At 41.7% G+C, this 27,099-nt stretch overlaps 1 protein-coding gene across 1 annotated transcript; it reads left to right on the forward strand.

Moving 5' to 3' along the window:
- Positions 1-280: 280 nt before the first annotated feature.
- Positions 281-26,898, forward strand: MRPL39 (mitochondrial ribosomal protein L39; the record flags this gene model as incomplete). Its single annotated transcript, XM_084651066.1, has 10 exons — positions 281-632; positions 2,946-3,152; positions 3,497-3,636; positions 5,850-5,949; positions 7,651-7,718; positions 9,645-9,757; positions 11,977-12,042; positions 16,074-16,227; positions 20,695-20,742; positions 26,787-26,898. 10 exons carry the CDS (start codon positions 281-283, stop codon positions 26,850-26,852), a joined length of 1,314 nt encoding a protein of 437 aa, XP_084507192.1. The 3' UTR covers positions 26,853-26,898.
- Positions 26,899-27,099: the final 201 nt, after the last annotated feature.

Genomic DNA, 27,099 nt, shown 5'->3' on the forward strand with positions numbered 1-27,099 from the left:
TGTTGACAGTGTCTAGGTATCAGCCTGAGCCTGACTCAAATCTTCTTTCGTGGGAGGAAAATTATTGGGCAGTTTGTGGTGGAACATTTTTAATCCCAAGGTTTCCTCAGCCTCAGTGAATGTACTTTAAAGCCGGGATATAGTAGAGAGGTGATCCCTGACGACTGGGGCCTGAGTGGTTGTACTTTATCTCTCTGCGCTTGAAACGGGACACTACAAGGCACCTACGCCATGGCACAACTTAAAAATTGCAGCCAGTGCAGAATGCAGCAACCTGCTTATGCAATGGGATTGCATGCGGGAACCCCGTTACACCAGGGGCGCCACTCTCGCCCGGAATGGGTTCCCGGCGCAGCGCGGCGACTGTGCGCGCGTGCAAAGGCTGGGGAGCCGCTCCCCGCGGAAGGATACGGTTCAGGGCCGCGCGCCGAAGCGCTGGCGGGTAAGCCGAGGACTCGTTCGGCAGCCGCCCCTAGCGGCTGAAGCAGGCGGATCCCTGCGCCGCGGCCCGTGTTTCCGGGGGAGCCTGCGGCGGGTGCGCGCGCGCTCGGGGGAGGCCGCAGGGAGCAGCAGCAGCAGCTGGGCCATGGCCGCGCGCTGGGCGACCCGCTGCCTGCGGAGCCAGCACGCCCGTGAGTGACCCCGACCCTGCGCGGGAGTAGGGGCAGTGCCGCCGCCCCGCGGCCCCGCACTTTGGGGGGAGGGAGTAGGGCAGTGACCTCCCCCCCCCCGGCCCTGCACTGACTATTGGGGGTTGGGTGTAGCTATGTGTTATTTGCATAGCTTCCGCAGTGTGGTAGGTGTGAACACCAGGTTCCTTCCCTCTGCTGACCTGAGGCTTTGTCTCCACTTAAAATGCGACAGCTGTGCCTCTGTAGCACTTCGGCATAGGGCAAGGCTACAACTAAAATGATGCAGCACTTCAGTGAAGATGCTCTACACCAACAGGAGAGAGCTCTTCCCTGGCATAGTTAATCCACCTCCCTGAGAGGTTGTAGCTCACCTCTCCCACTGACATAGTGCACTCGTGTGTGCGTGTGTGTGTGGGTGGTGGGGGGGTTAGGTTGGTATGACTACATTGCTCAGGCATATAGATTTTTTTCACACCACTGAGCCCTGGTCTACACTGGGGGGGATCAATCTAAGTTACGCAACTTCAGCTCGGTGAAGTTGAGGTACTTAGATCAATTTACCCTGGTGTCCTCACCGCAGTGAGTCGTCTGCTGCCACCCCCACCCCCGCTCCTCCTGCACCTCTCACACCAGTGGAGTGCAGGAGTTGACAGGAGACAGCTCGGGGGTCGATTTATCACATCTAGACTAGACACGATAAATTGATCCCCGCTGGATGGATCCGGCGGGTAGTGTAGACGTACCCTGAGTGACATAGTTATACAGGTCTGTAGTGTAGTGACCATAGACACTACCTGTGCTGGAGCTGTGAAATGGACAAGAAAGCCAGCTCCTGGCTCCCTAGCCGGGCTTCTTGGCTCCCCGCTTGCTGCCAGGAACGGAGCAGCTGACCAGACACCAGGCATGAATCTCCCTGCCCGGAGCCTGGCTTCCCTCCCCCCCTCCCGTCTCTTGTTGCTGTAGTTAATCTACCTCCCCGAGAAGCAGTAGCTAGTTTGACCAAAGAATTCTTGTGCTGACATAGCACAGTCTACACTGGGGGTTAGGTTGGTGTAGTTACATGTCTCACAGGTGTGGATTTTTCACACCCCCAAGAGATGTAGGTATATCGAGGTAAATTTCTAGTGTGGTCCTGGCCTCGGTTATAACTCTGTGGTTTACCTGTCTAGGCACAATGTTTTAACTTAGGGGTTTGGAAGCAGCTCTTGTATTGTGCAGGTTTTTTTGTAAGAGTAATATTCTCCCAACCCCCCGTGCCTGATTTCCAAAATGTTTTGTTTCGTTGTGGATCACCAGTGATCCATGGATCATTTCCTCGTGGACTACAGAATGTGAAATGTTTTGGAAATCATGTGATGTGTGTGTGCATGCAGAATCACTTGTATAAATAATAAAATTCATATTTTAAAATAAAATGAGATGTTTGTTACTAAAAACAAAAGCTTGCAAAATTCAGTTATGTGGGACAAGTAAATTTGTTTAAATAGGCAAGAAAATTATTATGGTAAAGGCTGAGATGTCAGCTGGTAAATTTTTATAACTTTGCAAGGCTTGGACTTAGCTAATGTATTTAATTTAGTGATCTGAGGTGCTTCTTATTTATAATCATTGAGTTAAAAATGGCTCTGGATAAATATGGACAATAATTTTTGTAGTTACTCATGCTAAGGTGTGGGTCATCAAATCTCGGATTTCATGATGTAAGACAATTGTTGTAGGAGTCCGAAAGGAATGTTTCCTCATGGGCACCATTGCATAGTTAAACTAATTATGCCTGGATTTTTGTGTTCTTTTAAAACATCAGGTTATTCTCCCGCAGTTGGGGGCGGTTTACAGGACATGATGCAGCAAGGATTTTTCATACAGGATCAGAACACAAGTTCTTTTGAGAAAAAATTATCCCACAATTCCTCTTATGTATTCATGAGGAGAAAGTAGAGAGAGATACAGATGCAATCATGGCTTGTAATAGTCTCAAATACAGAGTCTGAAAGATTAAAAGTAAGATTTTAGGTTTGTGCTGAGCCTTTCTATTTAAAGGCTAGCCTTTCTATGTTTCTATTTCTATGTTGTTTAACTTTTGAATATTTAGGGTCTGGTTTTTGCATAATGAGTGATTCTTACAAATGTTAAGTGTGAACTGGAAGTTAGTTGCATTGCAATATGGATACAGTTGTATTACAATTAAAGGTTTGTTGAGTTAGTGGCTCATGTTTTTCTACTCATTGACTATGCTAATTAGTCTATTTATATCTGTTTGTGAAATATTTTGAGAAGCTGCATGTTGCTTAGTTAAGTCACTTCTTTTTCCAGGGTTTATTTCAACAGCTCCTGCTTCTCAACTGTCAAGAGCTGAGATTGTTCAGATGCGTAATGAACTCTTCACTAAGGAGAAAGAGAGACAGTTGTCTCTCTATCCACGAATTGAGAAGATTGAAGTAAAATATGTTGGCAAATCTCATCCTGGCACTTCATTTGTTATGAACAAAGCTTTGTCTACTCCATACAATTGTGCCATGCGTAAGTAAATGGAATCACAAACTGTTCCATTGTGTATCAAAATCACTTTGCTGATAAATGTATTTACCAACCAAACTGGCACATACTACTATTGTGGTCATTGTAAAGACAAACGTAGTGGTCCAGGTAATAATACATACAATCATAGTATTTCAGTTTGTACAGATAGTGGGATTTAAGGAAAAAGTTAATTTCCATGGATTCTGATAGTATTCCCGCACAAAGGTTTTTCCAGCAATGACTCTTGCATTTTGGTATGATAAGTTTAGAACTCTAAATTGCAAATTTTAGCTATATTAGAGGGTTGTTGATCACTGCCTTGAATTCTTTCACTTCTTTTTTAGACTTAAGTGAATGGCATTGTAAGAAATCAGTATTGGCACTTGTGGATGGAGAGCTTTGGGACATGTATCGGCCTTTGACCAAATCATGTGAAATTCAGTTTCTTACTTTCAAAGATGAAAATCCAGAGGAAGTGAACAAGGTAAGTCAGCGTCTTATTTCTTTATGCAGTTTTTCCTGTCTTATCCCTGATTCAACTCCCAAGGAAGTCATTGACGTTTTTCCTATTGACTTCAATGAGTAGGTTAGGGCCTTAGTTTGAATGAAATGAATGAAATTCTAGCTCTTTTGGTTACATGAGAAAATGCAAGTTGTTAAAATCACACATTTTTTGTTGGCTTCATCTCTGCTGCTGTTTGGACAGTCTACTATCACCACCTGTATAGGAAAGCAAAATCTTAGTCTGCACTCTAGAGAAACCAAGAGTTGTATTAAAGCCTGAAAACTAAGATATTAAGAAACCTTTTCCTTCAAGCTGCATATGAACAAGATTGACACTGCAGTAGCTGGGAATAACCATGTTGAAAAACTTTACTGAAAGTGTAGTAGGATGCATAAAATAAGTTTAGTCTAAATTTCTGTAACTAAAAATTTATAGCCTACTAATCCTACACTAAAGATTCTACATTATATAGAGGGAAAGAGGGTTTATGAACAGTTCCAGACAGGGAGAGGAGGAGCAGAAGTAGTTGTGTTTGTAATATGTCTTCAGTGCATTAATACTGGCTCAAATATGGTAGAAGAATTGATTTGTCACTACATGTAAGTATCTGTTGCTTTCACCAAATATATTTATTTATGTAGTTGATCCATCAATTCTAAGAATTCAGGTGAAATCCTAGTTTGCAATTTAGGAATGTTTTTTGTTACATTATTATATTTATATTTTGGGAGCACCTGGGAACCCAGTCATTGATCAGAACTCCTCTGTGCTAGGCACTGTACAAATACAGAATAAAAAGTCTCTTCCCCAAATTGCTTATGATCTAAGTGTAGAACATGAGACCACACATAGATACAGAAGAATATTGTAGTATACAAAGGACTGGGAGTCAGAACTGCCCGGTTCTGTTCCTGACTGTGTGGTCTTTTGCAAGTCACTTAAACTCTGTCTTTCCATTAACCTATATATAAAAGGGTCAAATTGTACTTGCTACATACCTTTCAAAGATGATGTGAGGAATATTACTTATATTGCATACTAAAAATAATAATACTTTACATTTTTAGTCAGTGATGTTAACTTCAGTAAAGAATCATTTTGGCCGAAGAGTGCATAAGCTGGGTTAGTGTTCCCTCTGCTTTAAAACAGGGTCACTCTGGAAGAAATACATGGTAGTCTCCTAAATGCCCCCCTACAACTCAAGTTCCACATCCATCTGTTTCCTTGAATTCTGTGGGCATGAATAATATAGGTGGTAATGTTGATGTTTAAACTGTCAGTTCAGGCATCAGAGTTGTTGTTTCAGGTTGTCTAAAGACTCCAGTAAACACTTGATTAGTGGACACTACATTAGTTTACATCTGGTTCACATTTTGAAGTTTATCTTCACATCCGTAAGGGGTTAGTATCTTGATTATTTCTCAGTGAAAATTTAGACCACAAAATGCAGTCACTGGGACAAAGCACTAGCTTGCAAAATCACTGTGTACTGTTCCAGTTCAACCCCTTTCTTGAAATACTGTAAACTTTAGAACTTACTCTAGGCCTGAAGATATAGATACATAGTAACTAGTACTTCCTATCCTCACTTTCAAGGTCCTCTATAATCTCACCTCACTACACCTCTCTTTTCACTTGCTGCTAATTCTCTTCTCTCTTGATCTACTACTTGCATCCCTACCTCCTTGCTTCTCCCTTTATCTCCTTCTCATGCTCTCTCCACTCTCTTTCATGCTGCCTCCTGCAACTTGAACAGTCTGCAAGATATTCTCTCCATCCTCTTTCAGATCCCTCCCTTGAAATACGTTTTTTTCCAGAAATCTTTTATACCTTATTTTCTCACCTTTCTTTACCTTTACCTTTTTCTTTATCAGTTGACCTGTCTCTTAGAACCTGATCCTGCAGTTAGAGCCACATGGGTGGACTATTGAAAGATCAGGACTGTTGATTCAAAGCTTCTTCCAAAAGGGTGAACATGGAGTTCTATTTTGTAAAGCTTATGTTTGTAGCACTGTATAAATAATAAAATACTTATATTTTATTAAAATACTAATGCACAATGGAAACTAGCAAATTTATGAGGAATTCAGTTTTAAAGGAAGAGTCACTATTTGAATCAATAGCTGAACTAGTCTGTCATGAATTGGCAACTTCAGTATAGTAAATTTGGTTTGAAATGCTCTTTATTACAGGCCTATTGGCGTTCCTGTGCCATGATCATGGCATGTGTGTTAAAGCAGGCATTCAAAGATGAATACTCAGTCAGTCTGATCAGAGCTCCAGAAGTGCCAGGTGATATAAATTTTTTTTGTTGATAAGCTTGCATAGACCCAGTTCAGGTGCATTCCAGCACATTTAGGGGCTCTCTTTCCTACTGATGAGAGGGATTTATTATTCCTGCATTTCTAAAATGTGTCACTGTAATGTCTGGGTGCTCTAGACATTCATTTTATGTCCAAGGAATGTGTACTCTGGGAGTACAGCCCAGTTGTACCTTCTCTCTTCCCCTTTCCCTCATCATTTCAAGGGTCAGACATTAACATCTAGTGATGTTGGAGTGACATCACTAATGTGCTTGTAATAATTGGGATTTCAGAATTGCTTATCTGAACACTTGAAATCCCACCCAGAATGCCTGCATGAAGAAGTGGTCTTGCACCATGTCCTGAAAGTGGCAAGACTGACGCAGCCTAATTTCTGCTGGAAGCAAGTTTTACAGTTTTGGACCCTCCATTAAGGATACAGTGACCCAGACCGGTCTGAGGTGTAGTCTCGCCTCAGTTGGAAGTGTCTTTGCTTATCACAGCTGCTTTGTCAGAGTGCAGAAATAGAGGAGGTCTCTGACATAACTGGCTCCAAGCCCATTTAGGGCTTTTAAGATGAGGAAAAGGACCTTAAATTATACCTTGTATGATAAGCTAAAGCAGCCAGTGTCGGATATGATGAACTGATGTTTGTGTGAAATTTCCTTTAACGTTGTTTACTCATGTAAAATATCAAGTTATATTGGGGGACTATTGTAATAGTTAAGCATAATAGCAAAGAGCCTTGACAATTTCTGCTAATCTGTAGTCTGAATTTTTTTACAATTTTAAATTGACATAAGCAAAAGGTTTTCATATTTATTGTTAAGAATATATATTCAGACTGCTGGAAAGAGAGCATTTCATCCTTGGGCTACTTAAGCGAAGCCTGAAATTGGTTGGCTATCTGACAGTATGTCAAAGTGCACTATGAAACTTTTAGTGTGCCATAGCAGGGTCCTCACCGTGACTTCGTGTGTGGCAGATTAGTGCACAGTACAGTTACACCTTGGCTTGTTGCGCACAAAGTCTTCATATAGACGAGCCCTAGGTGTTTGATACCTGTGAAGCTGGTAGACTGACTGTCAGGTTTGACAATAACATACCATAACTCCAAATGGCTTTTAGGCAGAGAGGCCAAGGACTGAATAAATGTGCATGGAGACCATGCTGTCTCCTCCTACCTCAGTATGTTGTCAGAGTTTGAAATGGTGTTGCTGCTGCCTGTGTTACCTCCTCTGTGGATAAATAAATGACTTCAATATTATATTCTGTCTGTCTGGCACCTTTCAGAAATACAATCATCTGTACAAGTGAAAAGTGCAGAAATACTTCAGAGAGGAGGAGGGCCTGAATTTATGTCATACTTATCCAGAAAAAAACTGTTTTGATGAGTGGGTACAGACTGCCATGCTCTTATAAAAACTGTAAATACCTGGAACATATTTTTGGGGTGAATATTTAAGAAACAAACAGAATCTGTCATTTGGGTTTTATAAAACCCAAACTGTCCAGCTGTGATTATAATCCACAGATTTCAGCTTGTGATCCTTGCTATCTTTCTATAACAGAAACAGCCTTGTTTTGGCCCTTATTTATTCAGACTAGTAATGTTTTTGTAAAAATGTTGAGGCCATGAAACAAAATGTATACTTTGTTACAAATAACAGCATTTTCTCTGGCTCTGCAGTGATCTCTGGAGCTTTCTGTTATGATGTTGTTTTGGACAGCAGGCTTGATGACTGGAAACCAACAGAAGTAAGTACAATTTATCTTCTGAAAAGTCATTACACCTCTACCCCAATATAACGTGACCCGATATAATGCGGGTTCGCATACAACACGGTAAAGCTCTGACATGCTGCTCTGAGCTGCGTATTAAGGGTGCCGGTCTGGAGCTGAGGGGTTGGAAAAGGGGCAGAGGGTCTCAAGGGCGGTTAGAGGCTCCCCCCACCCCCACCCCCAAAGGGTCTGGGAGGCGGGAGCTGTGGGGGGGCACTTTTGGGGGACCCGTAGTCCCAGAATCGCCCGGGGGATTAGCGGGGGGCCAGGAGCAGCCCGCTCCACTTCCCTTGCCCTGGCCATGTCGCTCGGGGGAGGGGGTTTGGGGGAAGGGATCCCCCTTGCACTCACCAGCAGTGGAGGAGCCCGGCTCCAGCCCTCTCCACTCTGCCAGCTCCCAGCCACGGCGCTCCGCTTCCTGCCGCAGGTGAGTGGGAAGCGGGGTGCCGCCACTGGGAGTTGGCGGAGTGGAGCGGGCTGAGGCCGCATTGCTCTGCTTCCCGCCGCTGCTGCTGAGTGCCTGTTGGGGTTGGCTGTGGATAGGGGTCAGAGTAGTCGGGGGACAGGGAGCAGGGGGATGGGTAGGGCGTGGGGTCCTGGGGGTGATTAAGGTTGGGGGTCTCTGGAGGGGGCGGTCAGGAAACAAGGAATGGGGAGGGGGGCAAAGCAAGTTCGTTATAACATGGTCTCACCTATAACATGGTGAGATTTTTTGTCTTCTGAGGACTGCGTTATATCGGGGTAGAGGTGTATTATAGTTTACTCCTCCTTTGTTTCGGTGACCTCTCTTTTTTTAAAATGGGAACAGTCTTGCTTTACTGTGGCAACAGTTTAGAGACCCCTATTACCTGACTACCGCAGGCAAACCTCTGCCCCCATGTGGAGCCCCATTAAATTAAAGATGGCTGTAGCTAGCACAGTTTTTTTCTCCAAGTATGGAGAAGGTGATATATGCTTACTTAGAAATATTATGAGTGTACTAAATATTAAACTGTAATTGTCCTCAATAGTCTGCATCTATATGGCCTGTTTAAGCAGAGGGCTCAAAGCTGTTTAGACCTTTAATCAAGCCTCATGACTTCTTGTGAGGTTAAGTCAAAACAAATATATTTCACTGGGCAGGTGTTTCTTCTTACAATGCATGCTCACCAGAAGAGGGGAAAAAAAGATGTATGGCTAAGGGGGCAATGTTAACAAAATACAGAATTTCACTTCAGTGCAAGCTGTAGTTTAACTTGCCCACTTTGAAAAACTTTCTAAGGTAGTTGTGAGTCATCTTCAGGTTCTCAATCAAGTAAATATTTTGATTGTTGCAAATGTCTTCTGAGTACTGAAGTTTGATTTTTGGAGTGGGCAATCAGTTCTGTATTTATTGATGTATCAGTAACGTCCACTCTTTTGAATTTGTTAGTAAAGAGGGCACTTCCAGGTGGGATTTTGATTGATCGCTGGAAAACTAGCCAGGGATTAGCCAGATTAGTGTTCAGCAGTGGCAGGATCATGTCTATGCATATAGTATGTTTGGAGGAGCTTGTGGAAGCTCTTCCAATGAATTAGAAGTCTCACTAAAAATTTGGAAATGGGAGTGCGTCGGTTATAAGGAATTCCCATTTTCTTTGGGCCTGATGCAATATCGATTGAAGTCAATGAAAACACACCCATTGATTTCAATGGCAGGGGCCACTCCCATTTAAAATTACTGTTGGTAGGACATTACAGTTATCATTACCATGCCTATTGCTGATAGATATATTTATAGGAATTTATAGATCTACTATGAGTATCCTTAAAAGTTTGTCGTTTACCATTTTTACTGCTTGTTACAATGTTTTTTATACATACAGTGTGTATTAAAGAGCAGCTCAAGAACAGGGGTAACATAGTCTACTTTTTTGTTTTAAGGACAACTTCCGTTCTCTTACAAAAGAAGCATACAATCTAATTCACAAAGATCTGCCATTTGAAACATTGCACGTTGACGCAAAAGTGGCATTAGAAATGTTTCAGCATAACAGGTCAGTGTTTATTTCAGATTTAAACAAAAATAGTAAAGACCAAATTGGATTGCGAAAGGAAATATAACCTTTAAAAATGTGACAATTGAAGTATGGAGGGTTAGATCCTCAGTGTAAATTAGTGTAGCTCCACTGACTTCAGTAGAGCTAAACTAATGTACACTAAGTTTTCCTGTTAAATGCGTACACTAGGTGGCACTACAGTGTATAACTGAGAGGTGTTTAAGAACTTGGAACAGTTATGAGATTTTGTATTTAGTATCAAACTAGTGATATCTTGACATTCTTAAAGTTCTTTCACCATATTATTCGTGATTAGATTCCTCACATGCTTATTCTTTTAAGTTTTTTGGTCTATACAGCACATCTCTGTATTGAGAGATTCAAATTCAACATGTGAATCCAGGAAGTTATCCTCTAAATACCATTACATTTTACCATCAGCCTTGGTTAACAGGTGACTGGCTATGCTTGGCACTCCACCCAACTACCTGGGAGGCAGTGTGATCTAATAGATAGGTAAGCCCCTTCATTTTCAGTTTAAACCGATTTTTACCAGAAAAATCGCAGATTTTACAAAAAGGATTATTTGTTTTTTCCGACTTTCACCTTACTTTTGTATCATTCAAATATATAAAAATAACTTGTTTTATTAGGAAAATACAATACATTGCATGAGATAGATGTATTATGGTAATGCATTAGTCTGTGTGTGTATATGCAAAGCTGTCTGTTGAAGTAAGGCTATGTATTCGATTAGAAGATGCACACAATAAACAAACAGGCACGCACACAAGCTCTGAAGTGTGTGTGCATCTGAATGTACTAATGAATCTCACATCCACTTCGTACACATTTCAAGCTGTTAGCAGATGCTGTTTAAAGAGCTGACACCCAAAAATGGGAGGAAAACAAAAATGTGTCAGAATACATTTCAGAAAACAAGGCGTATTAAAGTTTAAAAAAAACAAACAAAAACCAGGAGAAAAGGATGAAGTTGAGTGTATACCCTCAAATGGTAGGGCCCAGTTATTAAATGTAAATATTTATAGGCTATTAGTTCTAAGTCTACAATGGTAAACTGTTTGTTTAAATGAAAAGTTTTATTTGGGGATTGGAGAGGTATTGTTTTCTTAAACTCAGAGATGGCCTGGTGTTTTGAGTTCTGTTTTAGTTCTGCAGCAAACCACGCTGAATTTCATTAATCAAAGCATTAATCTACTGAATACTTTTTTACTAGTTTTTTCCACCGATCTTCACCTGTTTCTGTTGTTGTTGTTGTTGTGATAAACACTGATCAATTCCTGTGAAAAATAAAATAAAACCCAAAAACGAAGTGCCCTATAAATGGGGTACTGACCAGGGCCTGGGATTTATCCCTGGCTTGGCCATGATCTACTTTTTGATCTCAGGCAAGTTGCTTTACCTCTCTGTGCCTTTCTTTCCGCACCCCATAGTTGTGGGACAAAAATAATGGATACTAATGGACTCTTTTTTTAATCAAGTGAAGAAACGCATACCACCCGGTGGCTGGAAGTTAAAGCTGGACAAATTCAAATTAGAAACTAGGCAGACATTTCTGCAGTGAGGGTGTTTAATCATTGTAACAAACTACTGAAGGAAGTGGTGGATTCTTCATCACTTGATGTCTTCAGATCAAGGCTAGATGCCTTTCTGGAAATTATGCTTTAGCTAAACACAAGTTAGTGGACTTATTACAAGGTAGCTGGGTGTAATTCTGTGGCCTTTGTTGCACAGGTGGTCCGATCAGATGGTCCCTCTGGCATTAACATCTTTGTATCTAGAAAGGCTTATTTTTATTGAAACATTCTTTCCACAAAACAAAATGAATGTAACTGCTTTGAGCTGGACTGGCTCATTCATGACATACATACTTTTCTTGAGATATGTCAAAAAGGCCTTAAAATATGAAAGGTAAGGGTTTAAAATTGTTTCTAATCTTATGAATATTGAGCACAATTATTAAAAAGGCTTCTTTGATGCATAGATCAAAGATTTTTCTCATTATTTTTCCCGTATTAACTTAATAGTAGAGTTAAGGATTAGGTTCTGAAAGGCTCCCATTGACTTCAGGGGGCTTCTGCATCAGACCCTTATAGATTACAAAAATAATATGAAGCAACTTGATTGTTTTTGCTTCTTCATATATGTAACTTTATATCTGACAAATTTGTGAAGTGTGCTGGTTTTTTTTCAAGGTACAAAATGGATTCAATAGAACAGAAAGCATCGCAAAATCCTGAAGGTATAGTAAAGTTACATAGGTGAGTAAAACTTGAATTTTATTTTGTAATGATTCACAATAAGGTCCAGTTATTTTGCAAAATTATATGCATCTGAAAAAAAGATAAATGACTTGTGATGTATTTTTAATTAAACTTTGATTTCTGGGTTAGCTGTATTCTGATCTATATAGGTTCTTCCACATCACCATTATTGTTATATTTAACTCTTGATGGGGGCTCATTAAACTTTTCAGAAAGCTTTTAAGATAGTGGGCTTCCTTCCCCTCCTGCCTCCCATCTCTTACTGATGGTAAACACTGAAAAAAAACCCATCACTTTAAAAGCTTTATATTAAGGTTCTAAATTAAAAACTAGTTTTAGCAATTTGATTGTATTAGAAGGAAAATACTTTAAAACAAAAACTAAAATGTTCCTGATAACCTTTTTATGCCAAAATCTCATTCCTTTTCCAGTTTTGGCAAACTGTAGTCCTGTCAGCATTGCATTACTTACACTTACGTTTACACTGGAGTCAGATTGGAACTGGCTTCAGGTGTTAAAAGAAAGAAATGCAGAAGAAAGTTGTAGGAATCTGATTGGTGAAGGGAGAAATTGCTTGAGAGGGGAAGAAATGTTTGTCAGTCCATGAGTTGTAAAAGGATCCATTTTTGGTTTAACCTCATGCATGCTATTCAGACCACTTGATGTTTGTGTGTTACCATGAGTTGTGGTTTTGGTTTGGAAACTCCCTATGGAAAAGTAGGCTTTGCAGAGATGGCTAGTTTTGCAATAGTGTTTTTCCTGGGAAAACTATATTTGCAGAGCACAGAGTGGGGACTGAGGACAGAAGGGAAGACGGGTTGGCTGATCTTTGAAGGAAGTGTGTGATGTGAAGGGTTTCTCCTGCATTTTGTATATTTTCCTGGGTTGGTATCTTTGTTCCTTTTTTTAGTTAGTTAGTTAGATTCATTCATTCATTCATTCGAGTTTTCAGATATATGATAGGGGGAAATCCTCCTTGAAGCAATAAATAGAATCATAGAATATCAGGGTTGGAAGGGACCTCAGGAGATCATCTAGTCCAACCCCCTGCTCAAAGCAGGACCAATTCCCAACTAAATCATCCCAGCCAGGGCTTTGTCAAGCCTGACCTTAAAAACTTCAAAAGGAAGAAGATTCCACCACCTTCCTAGGTAACCCATTCCAGTGCTTCACCACCCTCCTAGTGAAAAAGTTTTTCCTAATATCCAATCTAAACCTCCCTCACTGCAACTTGACACCATTACTCCTTGTTCTGTGTTCTGCTACCACTGAGAACAGTCTAGAAGATCCATCCTCTTTGGAACCCCCTTTCAGGTAGCTGAAAGCAGCTATCAAATCCCCCCCCCATTCTTCTCTTCCGCAGACTAAACAATCCCAGTTCCCTCAGCCTCTCCTCATAAATCATGTGTTTCAGTCCCCTAATCATTTTTGTTGCCCTCCGCTGGACTCTTTCCAATTTTTCCACATCCTTCTTGTAGTGTGGGGCCCAAAACTGGACACAGCACTCCAGATTAGGATTAGTTTAGGGGGGAAGAATAGAGGGGAAGGATCATGTCCCTCGATCTGCTGGCAATGCCCCTACTTATACATCCCAAAATGCCATTGGCCTTCTTGGCAACAAGGGCACTGTTGACTGGTTGATCAGGATGAGGCCAAAATGGAGTTTAAAAACTTTGATCCAATGCAGCTAGGAGTACAATGACTGGGCAAAACATTACAAGGGAATCTGTTTTAGCCATTTGGAAGTTCAACTGAATACAAAAGTCCACTACAATTTTCATTTTTAATGCTTTTCTTTCACAGGGCAGCTTTGGCCCTTGGGCTGAAGCCCATTGAGATTCTGCAACAAAATATGCTTAGCTGACTTTTTGCTCAATACAGCCCTTAGCCGGCAGGTTGTACCAAAGGCTAAAACAAATAAAGATCATAGAAGTGAGAAATGAGTATTATGTCAATAAAATCCAAATCCTGCCAATGCAGTGACTCTTTTATGCAGCATGTTTTCTAATGCTTTGTCTGGTCTTGTTTTAAAATGTCTCAAGCAATAGGGCTTCCACCAATTCCCTTAGAGGACTACTTGCTCTCTAACAAATCTAGCAGTTTTTCTTAATATTCAGCCTAAATCTTCTTTTTCCTTACTTCAGTCCAAAACAGGTATCTCTCTCCCCAGTCACTTTCACTCAGACCCAGCATATGGTTTCTAAAGGACACTGGGTTCTATTCATAATGAAAGAAATATAAATAATGCTCACTGTAATTTATGCTTCAGAGCAGTATAAACTACAACTCATCTGCATACCTTCTCACACAAAAAGACCAGTTTTTTTCCTAATAATTTTTCCTTTTAGAATGATTATTCTGAGGTCAAATAAGTTTTGTCTCAACTTTAAGCAAATAAGGTTCCTACTTAGAGAGGGTTTGTCTCACTGAGGTTGATTTTTGATTATATTAAGTTTCTACATACAATTTATTTACATATTAAAAATATTTCAGATAAAATGCTAATGATATTACTGTTTGAGCTCATTAAAAACATGCAGTTTTATTTAGAATATGTTTAGCATTCACTGCCAAATGCTACCTTTTAACAGAGGAAGGACTTTCTGACTTTGCTGCTAATTCAGAAAAGGGGACCTTCCAATATCCTCCGAATAAGTGACAATAAAGCTATTATTCTAGTCATTAATAATCATGCAAATTAGAGATGGAAAGACTTATTATCTAGGTCACCGAGGACTGTTCTCTGCAGCCTGTTTACTAGTACTTTATTGGCTTGTTTTAGCGATTATTTTACACTTCAGCTTACAAACATCAGAGCAGATAGATTATTTTTCTCAAATTCTGCATCACTAATATATGAGACAGTACTGAATTTGCACTATATAAGATGCATCATTAAAACATTACAGGGTTTGTCTCTTTTTTTTTTTTTTTTTTTTACCACCACTAGTAAACCAAGCTCTTGAAAAACACTAAGTTAAACCGTAATTTAATAAGCAGGCATTGGACCTCAATGACAGCACTCACAATAACAATACTCTTCACACACCTGTGAAACATCTGTTTAACAGGTTTCAGAGTAGCAGTCGTGTTAGTCTGTATCCGCAAAAAGAAAAGGAGACTAACAAATTCATTTGAGCATAAGCTTTCATGAGCTACAGCTCACTTCATTGGATGTTTAACAGCATCCAGCTGCCAGGACAGTGCCTTGAACCAGTGTCACAACAGTAGGAACATAATATATACCCACAATGCCAGGCTCCACTCTGCGGATTTTAAATTACACAGTTTGATTCTGTACAGGGTCTTTCATTCAAATTACACCTATGGGTTTATATTGGTACAGAGAGGGCCAACAACTGCTGAAACAAATGCACATTTCTCTCTAGCAGTTTTTCTTCTGAGACATTTGTGAGTCTGGACACAATACAACCACCCCTCTCTACGCAGGCCGTCCTTTGTGTAGAGCAGTCATATTCAGCCACACAAGCGACACAGCCCCCAAGGCACTTCAGCCCACCCGTTCCCTGGGTGACAGGCAGGTCCGGCCACCCCAGCGCCCACTCGCCCCCTCCCCAGAAAGCCCAGCCGGTGCCCCCGGTTACTTACATTCTCGGTGTTGCATTCATTCACCATAGGCAAGGGAGTTCTAGTGGACATTTAGTGTGTGCTTTTGGGAGTAGATCCTGCATATTGTCATAATTCCATTAAAATCATTGTAGTTATGGCAGTTTACATCAGCTGAAGATCTGCCTTTTGGACTCTAGTTTTAAATTACTTATTCAGGTTAGGAAAACATGCTAACCTGAAGTTTTCAAGGGCACTCCTTCCCCAGATACCAAGAATGCTGAACTGTAGTGGGATGCTTGGTTTGGGATTTGTGTGGGTTTTCTCTTTTGGTTTAGACAGAGGTTCACTATAATTTTCTGTAGATAGGCATTTTCTAAGTGATGATAGAAAGAAATAACCATGTTTGTAATGCCACTATACACGTACATTTACTGTGAGTTTTATTGTGCTCCAATTAGGTTTGGTGACTTTGTAGATATTAGTGAAGGCCTTCACATTCCGAGGACAAGTTTTTGCTTCCAGTATGAAGTGACAGCAGCCCATAATCTCCAAACCAGCCAGTCTGAGTCTATACGAAGGTTTCAGGGTGTGTCTCTGCCGGTTCACTTAAAGGTAAGTAATGCATTCAGTACAAATATTCTTTGCTTAGGGCAGGAAGGAGTGGAAGAAATCTTTTTACATGTCTTCAAATCCTTAGCATATGCAGTGCCAATATCTTGTCATAGTTGTGTTGAGAATAGGGTGACCATATGTCCCGATTTTATAGGGACAGTTCTGATTTTGGGGGCTTTTTCTTATATAGGCACCTATTACACCCCACCCCCGTCCCGATTTTTTACACTTGCTATCTAGTCACCCTAGGTGAGAAGTAGATGAGTGGAAGGCCCAGAGAGTGATTACTTTAGGAGTGTCAAGGCTCTGGTTTCCCGGGCACTATTTTAGATATTGAGTCAAAATTCTTTAATACAGACCAGGCTCTGTGACATTAGTTTGTTTTTTTAAAATATACTTGTCTTCCAGTACAGTTATTTTACTCATGTCATTTCTGGAGAGGTTCTATAATTGTCCATCACATTTTTCTTGTTCGTGTGTTACTGAGAATGTTTCCTCCAAGGGAAACAGCAGACTGTCTATTAACTCTTTTAAATGAGTGAAATTTCGCTGCACGTCATTCCAAAGTAGAAAATAAGAATTGCCATTCAGAATCAGACCTCTGATTCCTCTAGTTCAGTGTTCTGTCTATAATCATCTATACCAGATGATTCGGAAACAGGTGCAAAAAACTCTGTAGTGACAGTTATGGAATATCTTGCCCATAGAGTAAAGTTCTTTCTAACCTCCATTAGTTAGCTTCTGGCTTATGCTGTGCATCATGGCCCTATCTATACGGGGAGTGCCAAGTTCCAGTTTTAGCACCTGTCTCTTCTTTTCTCACACTCTTCCTCTCACACATACGCACACCTTTCTAAATTGTTTACTTATGTTTTGGGGGCTACCGTTAGTCTTATATTAGCCCAAATTTCTCTGCCTCAGTTGCCAGCAGAGCAGGGTAGGAGCTTTTGCCCCTACTGAGAGCCAGATCAGCTGTCCATGGGCTAATCCTTTAATGTATGCAAGATCATCTGGGGGTCTCAACCTAGTGGCCTCCTGGCCTTCATTTTTTTGCTGAGAGCAGTTTATTGCAGAAGCAAAAACTTAGAAAATGTCTTGCTTAAAAGGGGTTTTTAAATTGTCAAAATACTTAACAGCAGCGGATACCTCAAGCCTTTCAGTCACAGAATGTGTGGTGTGGTTAATGGGCAGTGTGATTTTTTTCCCCCATATAGGTCTGTTAACGTGTATAAACCCTAACACTAGCTGACACTTAATTGCTGGGAAGGGTACTTCTCTGTCTCCTCTATAATTCACCACTACTTCCCTCTGCTGACACTGCTGGTGTAAGTGTGAATGAGAGGTCAATTTTATGAATTTGCAGAGGTGCCAGTTAGATTTTTAAAGCTGAAATTGAACAAACTAGATTTGCCAGTTTGAGAAGCATTGAGGCCAAATTTGACATAGAATTTAATTAGGGAAACCACTTTTTATTGAGTCTAGGGAACGCTAGCTTGCTAATGAGCGCTAGGTTCTTTTCAGGTCAAGTTTTACCTTGGAGCATTTCTCAGATCAGCACACTTTAATTATTCTTAATCAATCCACAGTTTATTAATTCACCGAGAATCTCACTATATAGTCAACAGTTCATAAATCCAGTTTAGATACAGCAAATGTTCTAGGTGTGTGCTAAACACAAGATACACAGTCTTCTAAGCAATTAATAAAGACAACTGTTGAGGTCAAGCACTTACACCAGAGAACAAAACAAATTGTCAAGATTTCTTATTACATCATAATATTCAGTTATCAGTTCTTTAGTGCCTTTAATACATTTGTCACACTTCAGATAATTCACCAAGGAGTAAGGATGCACTTGTCTTAAGGCATTTTTGTGAATGTGGTCCCTACTATTGGAATTGTTTTGGTATGAAAGGGGAATGTTTAAAATGTCAAAAGTAACTGCTTCAAGTTACTGTTTTTCTTTGTCAGGCCACTTTGCTTGGGCTTATAAAGGAGAATGTATATTGCTTTACTTAGGCTTGGTCTACACAACCAACTGACCTAACTTGCCTGGTGTAGACCGCGCTATGTTAATGGGAGGGCTTCTACTATTGACATAGCTATCGCTTCTCGGGGAGATTGAGTATCTATGCTGACAGGAGAGCTTCTTCCGTTGGCATAGGTAGTGTCTTCACTAAGTGCTAAAGCAATGCAGCTACAGTCCTGTAAATGTAGACAAGCCCTTCGTTTAAATCCAAAATATGGTTACTTAAGATCTCACGTGAAAGAGTGTAGACTCAATCAGATAACATTGTTGTTAATGTTAAAGAACAGAAAGAGAAATACAATCTCTGAAACAAAATCTCACTGCTGCTTAGTCCTGTTAACCCTTGGATGGGGGGTGTTCTTCTTTTCCCTTCGGGGGCCTATAGTGCAACGGCCAGAAAAGTTGATCTTCTGTGGTCTGAAAAGTCTTCCACTTCACACATTTAAATTGTCATGCTTAGTAAAAACAATAGCTTGGGAAATGTTTTGGAGGTGTGGCATATCAAGTGTTACATTCTGAGAGTCTTTCACATGGCTACTCTGGGTATCTGTAGCACTTCTAGATTCTTCAGTGTCTCTGTGGTTTTGGTCGACTCTTCTTAGTGCTGTAACCCTGGAGAAGGAAAGAGGCAGCCCACATGGATTCCGCGAGCTCTAGGGTCCCATATGGTGATCTCAATTTATATATCCTGTTTCAGGATTCGCTGGAGGAGGGCAGTCTTATTTTTTTATTGGGCCCTGGCCAAAAGTTGCTCTCAGCTTTCAATTTATAGTTTCTCTGCTACTTCAGCTGGTGTCCAGTAGATGGCAATGTATAATTAGAGCAAGGCAACATCATTTTGATGAATAGTAAGTTAATTGAAAAATGCATTTTTGGGGCACTGAAACTAGTCACAAATTTCTGTTGTTTGGTAAATAATTTCTTTGTATATTTAAAAAAAAAAGAGGAAGAGATTTTGAAAATCAAAACAGTTGGTTTTGACCACTTTGAAAGTTCAGTTTCAACATTTCATTTTGAAATGACGTTTAGATTAGAAATTTAGTTAACTTTTTTTAAAAAATGGAAACAGTGAAAAGCATGTGAAAACAACCCAATGTGAAAGGAAAAAAAATCATTTCAGGGTGAATGAACTGAGAAATCCAATTATTTGCTCAACTTCAGAACAAATTTTGATCCTTTTTTGTTGGAGTCTTTTTATGTTTGATTAATTTGAAGGTATTTCTGAATTCTCCGGACTATTATTTGGAATTCCTCTTCCCTTATTAAGCAATTTCTATTGTTATTTCCAAGCTTTGCATAGATTAAGTGCTCATAACTTTCAATATTTCCCTTCTTATGCCATATTTAAACTGCATCGATCATTTATACAGAAAACAAAATCCTTTATATTTCCTGTGAATTTGGGGAACGTAATCAGTACATTATTTTAATTATATAGAATACCTAATACAGAACAAGAGAATTATCTTGAAGAAACAGGACAAATTATTTACTAAAAAAGAAATATATCTGGTTTATAAAGAAGACAAATATACAGAATCTAATTTAAGGAAGATTTTATATATTGAACTTTGTTGGGTATCAGAAAAGTTTGGCCTCTGAAACTTGCACCTTTTGGTTCACCCACTGTTCCTAGCTCGTTTAAATCTACATTTTTTTATACTCCTCTCTAAAACTTGATTAATTTCTAGAATGCAATGGGCCATGTGCATAGGCAATCAGGATGCTACCCTTGTTTGTCAGCCTTTGGTAGATTCTTTATAGTTGTGGGGGGGGTGGCGGAGAAAGAGAAGTTCCATCTTCTTTTGCGTAATGGCTAACAATAGTTTGTAGATGTTGTTTAAGTGTTGCCTATTCCTGATGTAATAAAGATTCTTTTGACAATGTTTCTGTAAAATGAGGATTGTTCGTCTTTTATGCTGAGCAAATAAAGATGTGCAACTTGTAACCTAGTTTTGTATTCTTGTTAAGGAAATAGTGAATGTTTTATGCTTAAAGGTGCAGGGAGAGAACTTATGACTGTTAACAGAATATTCAAGACACATTTTTCATTTATACATTTTACACCAGAAAAGATATAAAGAAGACCCCAATCCTGTCAAAGTTTCTATATTTGCTTAAATATATTCATGTGAATAGGTCCATTGACTTCAGTGGGACTATTCATATGTGTGTTTGCATGATAATATCCAAGTGTGCAAGAGAGAGATACCTGTCCAGTTGGAAACGTAATAAAAATTAACTAATTTCAACATGAGCAATCAAACTGCCTGTATTTTTAGTTTTGTTTACAGTGTTGGTGTAGTCATACCTTTCCCAGACTAGAAGAAGCTTGTCTCTCTCACAAACTGAATAAAAGATATTACCTCACATTTGCCACAGGACCTGATTTCAGTTTAATTATAAGTAATTCACTGCACTAATTCACTTTTTTCCAGGCTCATCACACAGTATGGCGAAGATTGCTGGAAAGGTCTCGGAGACTGGTAAGTTGAAGTAGCAGCTAAATACACAGCTTTAATGACTTCTTTTTCTTAAAGTAAAAGATAGAATTGTGTCGTACTGTAGAAGTTAGATAATCATAATTGGAGGATACATACATTTATTTAAAGGAAGGAATCCAGGCCAAATCTTAAGAAAAATTGAATGCTGCATTAGAATATAAATTAAATAATCTAATTGTTTTTGTAAGAAGGAAAACATTTGAACTTTGTGGAAGCCTGAGTTGCATTAAAAATATTTCTCTGGGGCAGTACAGATCATGGAACTTGGATGATATGTGTATGTGATTGCAGATTTTGTCAGTATGGAATTTTTGGTAGAATCATAGAATATCAGGGTTGGAAGGGATCTCAGGAGGTCATCTAGTCCAACCCCCTGTTCAAAGCAGGACCAATCCCCAATTAAATCATCCCAGCAAGGGCTTTGTCAAGCCTGACCTTAAAAACCTCTAAGGAAGGAGATTCTACCACCTCCCTAGGTAACGCATTCCAGTGTTTCACCACCCTCCTAGTGAAAAAGTTTTTGCTAATATCCAACCTAAATCTCCCCCACTGCAACTTGAGACCATTACTCCTTGTTCTGTCTTCTGCTACCACTGAGAATAGTCTAGCTCCATCCTCTTTAGAACCACTTTTCAGGTAGTGGAAAGCAGCTATCAAATCTCCCCTCATTCTTCTCTTCTGTAGACTAAACAATCCCAGTTCCCTCAGCCTCTCCTCGTAAGTCATGTGTTCCAGTCCCCTAATGATTTTTGTTGCCCTCCGCTGGACTATCTACAATTTTTCCACATCCTTCTCGTAGTGTGGGGCCCAAAACTGGACACGGTACTCCAGATGAGGCCTCACCAATGTCGAATGGAGGGGAACAATCACGTCCTTCGATCTGCTGGCAATGCCCCAACTTATACATCCCAAAATGCCATTGGCCTTCTTGGCTACAAGGGCACACTGTTGACTCATATCCAGCTTCTCGTCCACTGTAACCCCTAGGTCCTTTTCTGCAGAACTGCTGCCTAGCCATTCGGTCCCTAGTCTGTAGCGGTGCATTGGATTCTTCCGTCCTGAGTGCAGGACTCTGCGCTTGTCCTTGTTGAACCTCATCAGATTTCTTTTGGCCCAATCCTCCAATTTGTCTAGGTCCCTCTGTACCCTATCCTTCCCCTCCAGCGTATCTACCACTCCTCCCAGTTTAGTGTCATCTGCAAACTTGCTGAGGGTGCAATCCACACCATCCTCCAGATCATTACTGAAGATATTAAACAAAACCAGCCCCAGGACTGACCCTTGGGGCACTCTGCTTGATACTGGCTGCCAACTAGACACGGAGCCATTGATCACTACCCGTTGAGCCCAACAATCTAGCCAATTTTCTACCCACTTGATAGTGCATTCATCCAGCCCATACTTCTTTAACTTGCTGACAAGAATACAGTGGGAGACAGTGTCAAAAGCTTTGCTAAAGTCAAGGAACACCACATCCATTGCTTTCCCTTCATCCACAGAACCAGTTGTCTCGTCATAAAAGGCAATTAGATTAGTCAGGCATGACTTGCCCTTGGTGAATCCATGGTGACTGTTCATGATCACTTTCCTCTCATCTAAGTGCTTCAGAATTGATTCCTTGAGGACCTACTCCATGATTTTTCTGGGGACTGAGGTGAGGCTGACTGGCCTGTAGTTCCCAGGATCCTCCTTCTTCCCTTTTTTAAAGATGGGCACTACATTAGCCTTTTTCCAGTCGTCCGGAACTTCCCCAGATCGCCATGAGTTTTCAAAGATAATTGCCAATGGTTCTGCAATCACATCCGCCAACTCCTTTAGCACTCTCGGATGCAACGCTTCCGGCCCCATGGACTTGTGCATGTCCAGCTTTCCTAAATAGTCCCGAACCACTTCTTTCTCCACAGAGGGCTGGTCACCTCTTCCCCATGCTGTGCTGCCCAGTGCAGTAGTCTGGGAGCTGACCTTGTTCGTGAAGACGGAGGCAAAAAAAAGCATTGAGTATATTAGCTTTTTCCACATCCTCTGTCACGAGGTTGCCTCCCTCATTCAGTAAGGGGCCCACACTTTCCTTGACTTTCTTCTTGTTGCCAACATTCCTGAAGAAACCCTTCTTGTTACTCTTAACATCTCTTGCTAGCTGCAACTCCAGGTGTGATTTGGCCTTCCTGATTTCACTCCTGCATGCCCGAGCAATATTTTTATACTCATCCCTGGTCATTTGTCCAATCTTCCACTTCTTGTAAGCTTCTTTTTTGTGTTTAAGATCAGCAAGGATTTCACTGTTAAGCCAAGCTGGCCGCCTGCCATATTTGTCATACTATTCTTTCTACACATCAGGATGGTTTGTTCCTGTAACCTCAATAAGGATTCTTTAAAATACAGCCAGCTCTCCTGGACTTCTTTCCCCCTCATGTTATTCTCCCAGGGAATCTTGCCCATCAGTTCCCTGAGGGAGTCAAAGCCTGCTTTTCTGAAGTCCAGGGTTTGTATTCTGCTGCTTTCCTTTCCTCCTTGTGTCAGGATCCTCAACTCGACCATGTCATGGTCACTGCCTCCCAGGTTCCCATCCACTTTTGCTTCCCCTACTAAATCTTCCTGGTTTGTGAGCAGCAGGTCAAGAAGAGCTCTGTCCCTAGTTGGTTCTTGCAGCACTTGCACCAGGAGATTGTCCCCTACATTTTCCAAAAACTTCCTGGATTGTCTGTGCACAGCTGTATTGCTCTCCCAGCAGATATCAGGGTGATTGAAGTCTCCCATGAGAACCAGGGCGTGCAATCTAGTAGCTTCTGCGAGTTGCTGGAAGAAAGCCTCGTCCACCTCATCCCCCTGGTCCGGTGGTCTCTAGCAGACTCCCACCACGACATCACTCTTGGTGCTCACACTTCTAAACTTAATCCAGAGACTCTCAGGTTTTTCTGCAGTTTCACACTGGAGGTCTGAGCAGTCATACTGCTCTCTTACATACAATGCAACTCCCCCACCTTTTCTGCCCTGCCTGGCCCTTCCTGAACAGCTTATATCTGTTCATGATAGTACTCTAGTCATGGGAGTTATCCCACCAAGTCTCTGTTGTTCCAATCACATCATAATTCCTTGACTTTGCCAGGACTTTCAGTTCTTCCTGCTTGTTTCCCAGGCTTTGTGCATAGGCACTTGAGATAACCCGCTGATCGCCCCTCTTTCTCAATATGAGGCAGGAGCCCTCCCCTCTCACACGCTCCTGCTCGTGCTTCCTCCCGGTGTCCCACTTTCCCACTTACCTCAGGGCTTTGGTCTCCTTCTCCTGGTGAACCTAGTTTAAAGCCCTCCTCACTAGGTTAGCCAGCCTGCTCGCGAAGATGCTCTTCGTTAGTTGGAGCCTGTCTCTGCCTAGGACTCCTCCTTCTTGGAACACCATCCCATGGTCAAAGAATCCAAAGCCTTCTCTCTGACACCACCTGCGTAGCCATTCGTTGACTTCTACGATTCGACGGTCTCTACCCAGGCCTTTTCCTTTCACGGGGAGGATGGACAAGAACACCATTTGCACCTCAAACTCCTTTATCCTTCTTCCCAGAGCCATGTAGTCTGCAGTGATCCGCTCAAGGTCATTCTTGGCAGTATCATTGGTGCCCACGTGGAGAAGCAGGAAGGGGTAGCGATCCAAGGGCTTGATGAGTCTCGGCAATCTCTCAGTCACATCGCGAATCTTAGCTCCTGGCAAGCAGCAGACTTCTTGGTTTTCCTAGTCGGGGCGGCAGATAGATGACTCAGTCCCCCTGAGGAGAGAGTCCCCGACCACCACCACCCGCCTCCTTCTCTTGGGAGTGGTGGTCGTGGAACCCCCAACCCTAGGACAGTGCATCTTATGCCTTCCAACTGGCGGAGTCTCCTTCTTCTGCTCCCTTCCCTCACGTGAATAGACTCTTTGTAAGCTCTTATTAAGTAACTTTAAGGAATTGACATTTTTCAAAATTTCTAAAAGATGAGGAAAATAGAATGTTAGCATCTTTGTATATTTATTTTTCTACATGTTTAAGGTTATATGTGGAATCTGGAATCTGAAATGAAGATTTAGCATGAACTTGAAATACAAGTAAAACTGAAAAAAAGCAATTTAATGTTCTAACTGTATGCAGACATCTGGGTTAAAAACAAATACAGGAGCTTTGTGCCTCATGTATAACAAGACAAATGAGTCAAGTTTTTCACTCGCGTCCAAGGAAGAAAGCTGATACTAGGGGTGAGCCTATATAGAAGCTAATGGAAGCCAAAAGGGGAAATGATTGCATTAAATTAAATGTGAGGGTAACCGGAAAGAGTTCTAAAAAGTAAAATGTGCCTGGTGTAAGGAAAGGAAGTTTCCTGTTAACATTCAATCTGGAAGAGAGGACTAGAAAGTAATAGTGAAGCCAGTCGAAGGAAGCATTTACAGTGGCTGAATAAATACAAAAACCATGTTCATGGAATAAAGGAAGTGGAACCCTACTGTAACATCTAGATATAACTAAACTTGGGGAAATTTGGTAAAGATTAAATAGTAAAATTTTCAGACTCTTAAAACTCCAACGCCAATATTCTGCTTGCTGTTTGAATAGCAGCAGAGAAAAAGCATATCACATCTGTTCCACAATCCGCTAATGAAGAAGCATGCTCAAGGCTAAAATATCGTACAATAGAGAACCCATTTATCTGACCCTCCACTATCCATATTAACCGAACAACCAGTGCACGCTCTCCTGTGGCCGCTAGATGCCGCTGAAGCATTGCACTTTTCCATTCTCTGGTTTATCTTGATTTTTGATTATCTGATCTGGCCCGAGTCCTAGGGGCAGCAGGTTTGTATAATTTTTGGTGGTGCCCAGAACAGCTCCAAGTCCTGCCCCCCCCCCACCTGCCTTGTAAGCAGATATATATTTTTTAAAATAATATAAAAATGTGAGGGTCTGGGGTGGTGCTAGTGATGAGGGGTTCACAATGCAGGAGGGGGCTCAGTGCTGGGGCAGAGAGTTAGTGTGTGGGGGGATGAGGGCTCTGGCTGGGGCTGAGGATGAAGCGTTTGGGGGGTGGGAGGGGCACAGGGCTAGGGCAGAGGGTTGGGGTGCAGGGGAGTGAGGGCTCTGGCTGGGGGTATGGGCTCTGGGGTGGGGCAGGGCCGGGGCTGAGGAGTTTGGGGTGCAGGCAGGCTGCCCCGGGGCCCCCCTCTTCCCTCCCGGCCGCATGCTTACCTCGCCCCAATGTCACTGCACGTGCTCCTAAGGCCCCTCTCAGGTCCAGGAATCCCCCTCGCTTCCCCTGTGGTGGGTGACTGGGGGGGGAGGGGAGGCTGCCATCACATGTCCACCTCCTCCCCTGCTGCTGCCCCTCACTGTAGCCTCACTGGCGGTGGGGGATGGGGCTGCCCCTTGCCCAGTAGGGGGCAGGAGTGGTGGTTGCGAGCAGGGGGGCCCCTGTGCTGGTGGAGGGTCCCGCTGGAAAAGGGAAGTGTCCGAGGCGAAAGGGCAGGGTCAGAGTCAGTCTGCCTTGGCACTAGTGGATGGCGGGTACTAGGACCCTGTGGCAGCAGTTGATGCCGAGAGCCAGCAGATCAGAGCGTAGAGGGGAGCTGCAGGGGGGCAGCCACCTGCTTGAGGCAGGGATGCTCCAGGGCCCTCGGGAGGCGCACGGGGGCAGCAAGTGGGGACCAGGGGACACTTGGGGGAGGCACACGTGGGCAGCAAGCAGGGCTGGGGGAGAGACCTAACCCCAAGCTTTGGTGGAGTTGGGCTCCAGGTCCTGAATATTGCTGGAGCCCGGGCACCATAGGCCCATATAACTCGCCACCCCTGCCAGTCCCAGTTAGATAGGATAAACAGGGTTCTGCCGGTTCTTATAAACCAGTTTGAAAGTGTTTTTAATTGATATTGTTTAATTTTAAAGGCAGTAGTACTTCTTGCTGTATACTATCCTTGCTCAAGTATAGTACAGCAGAGGGGGAGAATGTACAGGGTGTGGTGAGAGAATGAAACTATACTTAACCCCCCCCCCCAAACACTGATGTTTTGCAGGTTATTGAAGAGGGCAGTCTGGAAGCAAAAGATGGAAGTCTGGAAGCAAAAACTGTATCAACATAATTCTTTAATTTTCATGTGTAAATTAATAAAATAAAAATGTTTTGAACATGTCTTGTGTGTTATGTATAAAGATAAAATGCCAAGTTCAATCCTGATAACTCAGTTGAACAAAGTTAAATCAGGGATAAATTTAAGGCTAATATCTCAATTGACTTACTTGATTTTCCACATCTGTTAAAACTATAATTAGATCTGAACTAAAGTTTGAAAAGAGTGAGACCTGAATGTTTCGTGTCTGGTAACACTC

The sequence above is a fragment of the Lepidochelys olivacea genome (assembly GCF_965140295.1).
Source record: "Lepidochelys olivacea isolate rLepOli2 genome assembly, chromosome: 1".
Classification (NCBI taxonomy): Eukaryota; Metazoa; Chordata; order Testudines; family Cheloniidae; genus Lepidochelys; species Lepidochelys olivacea.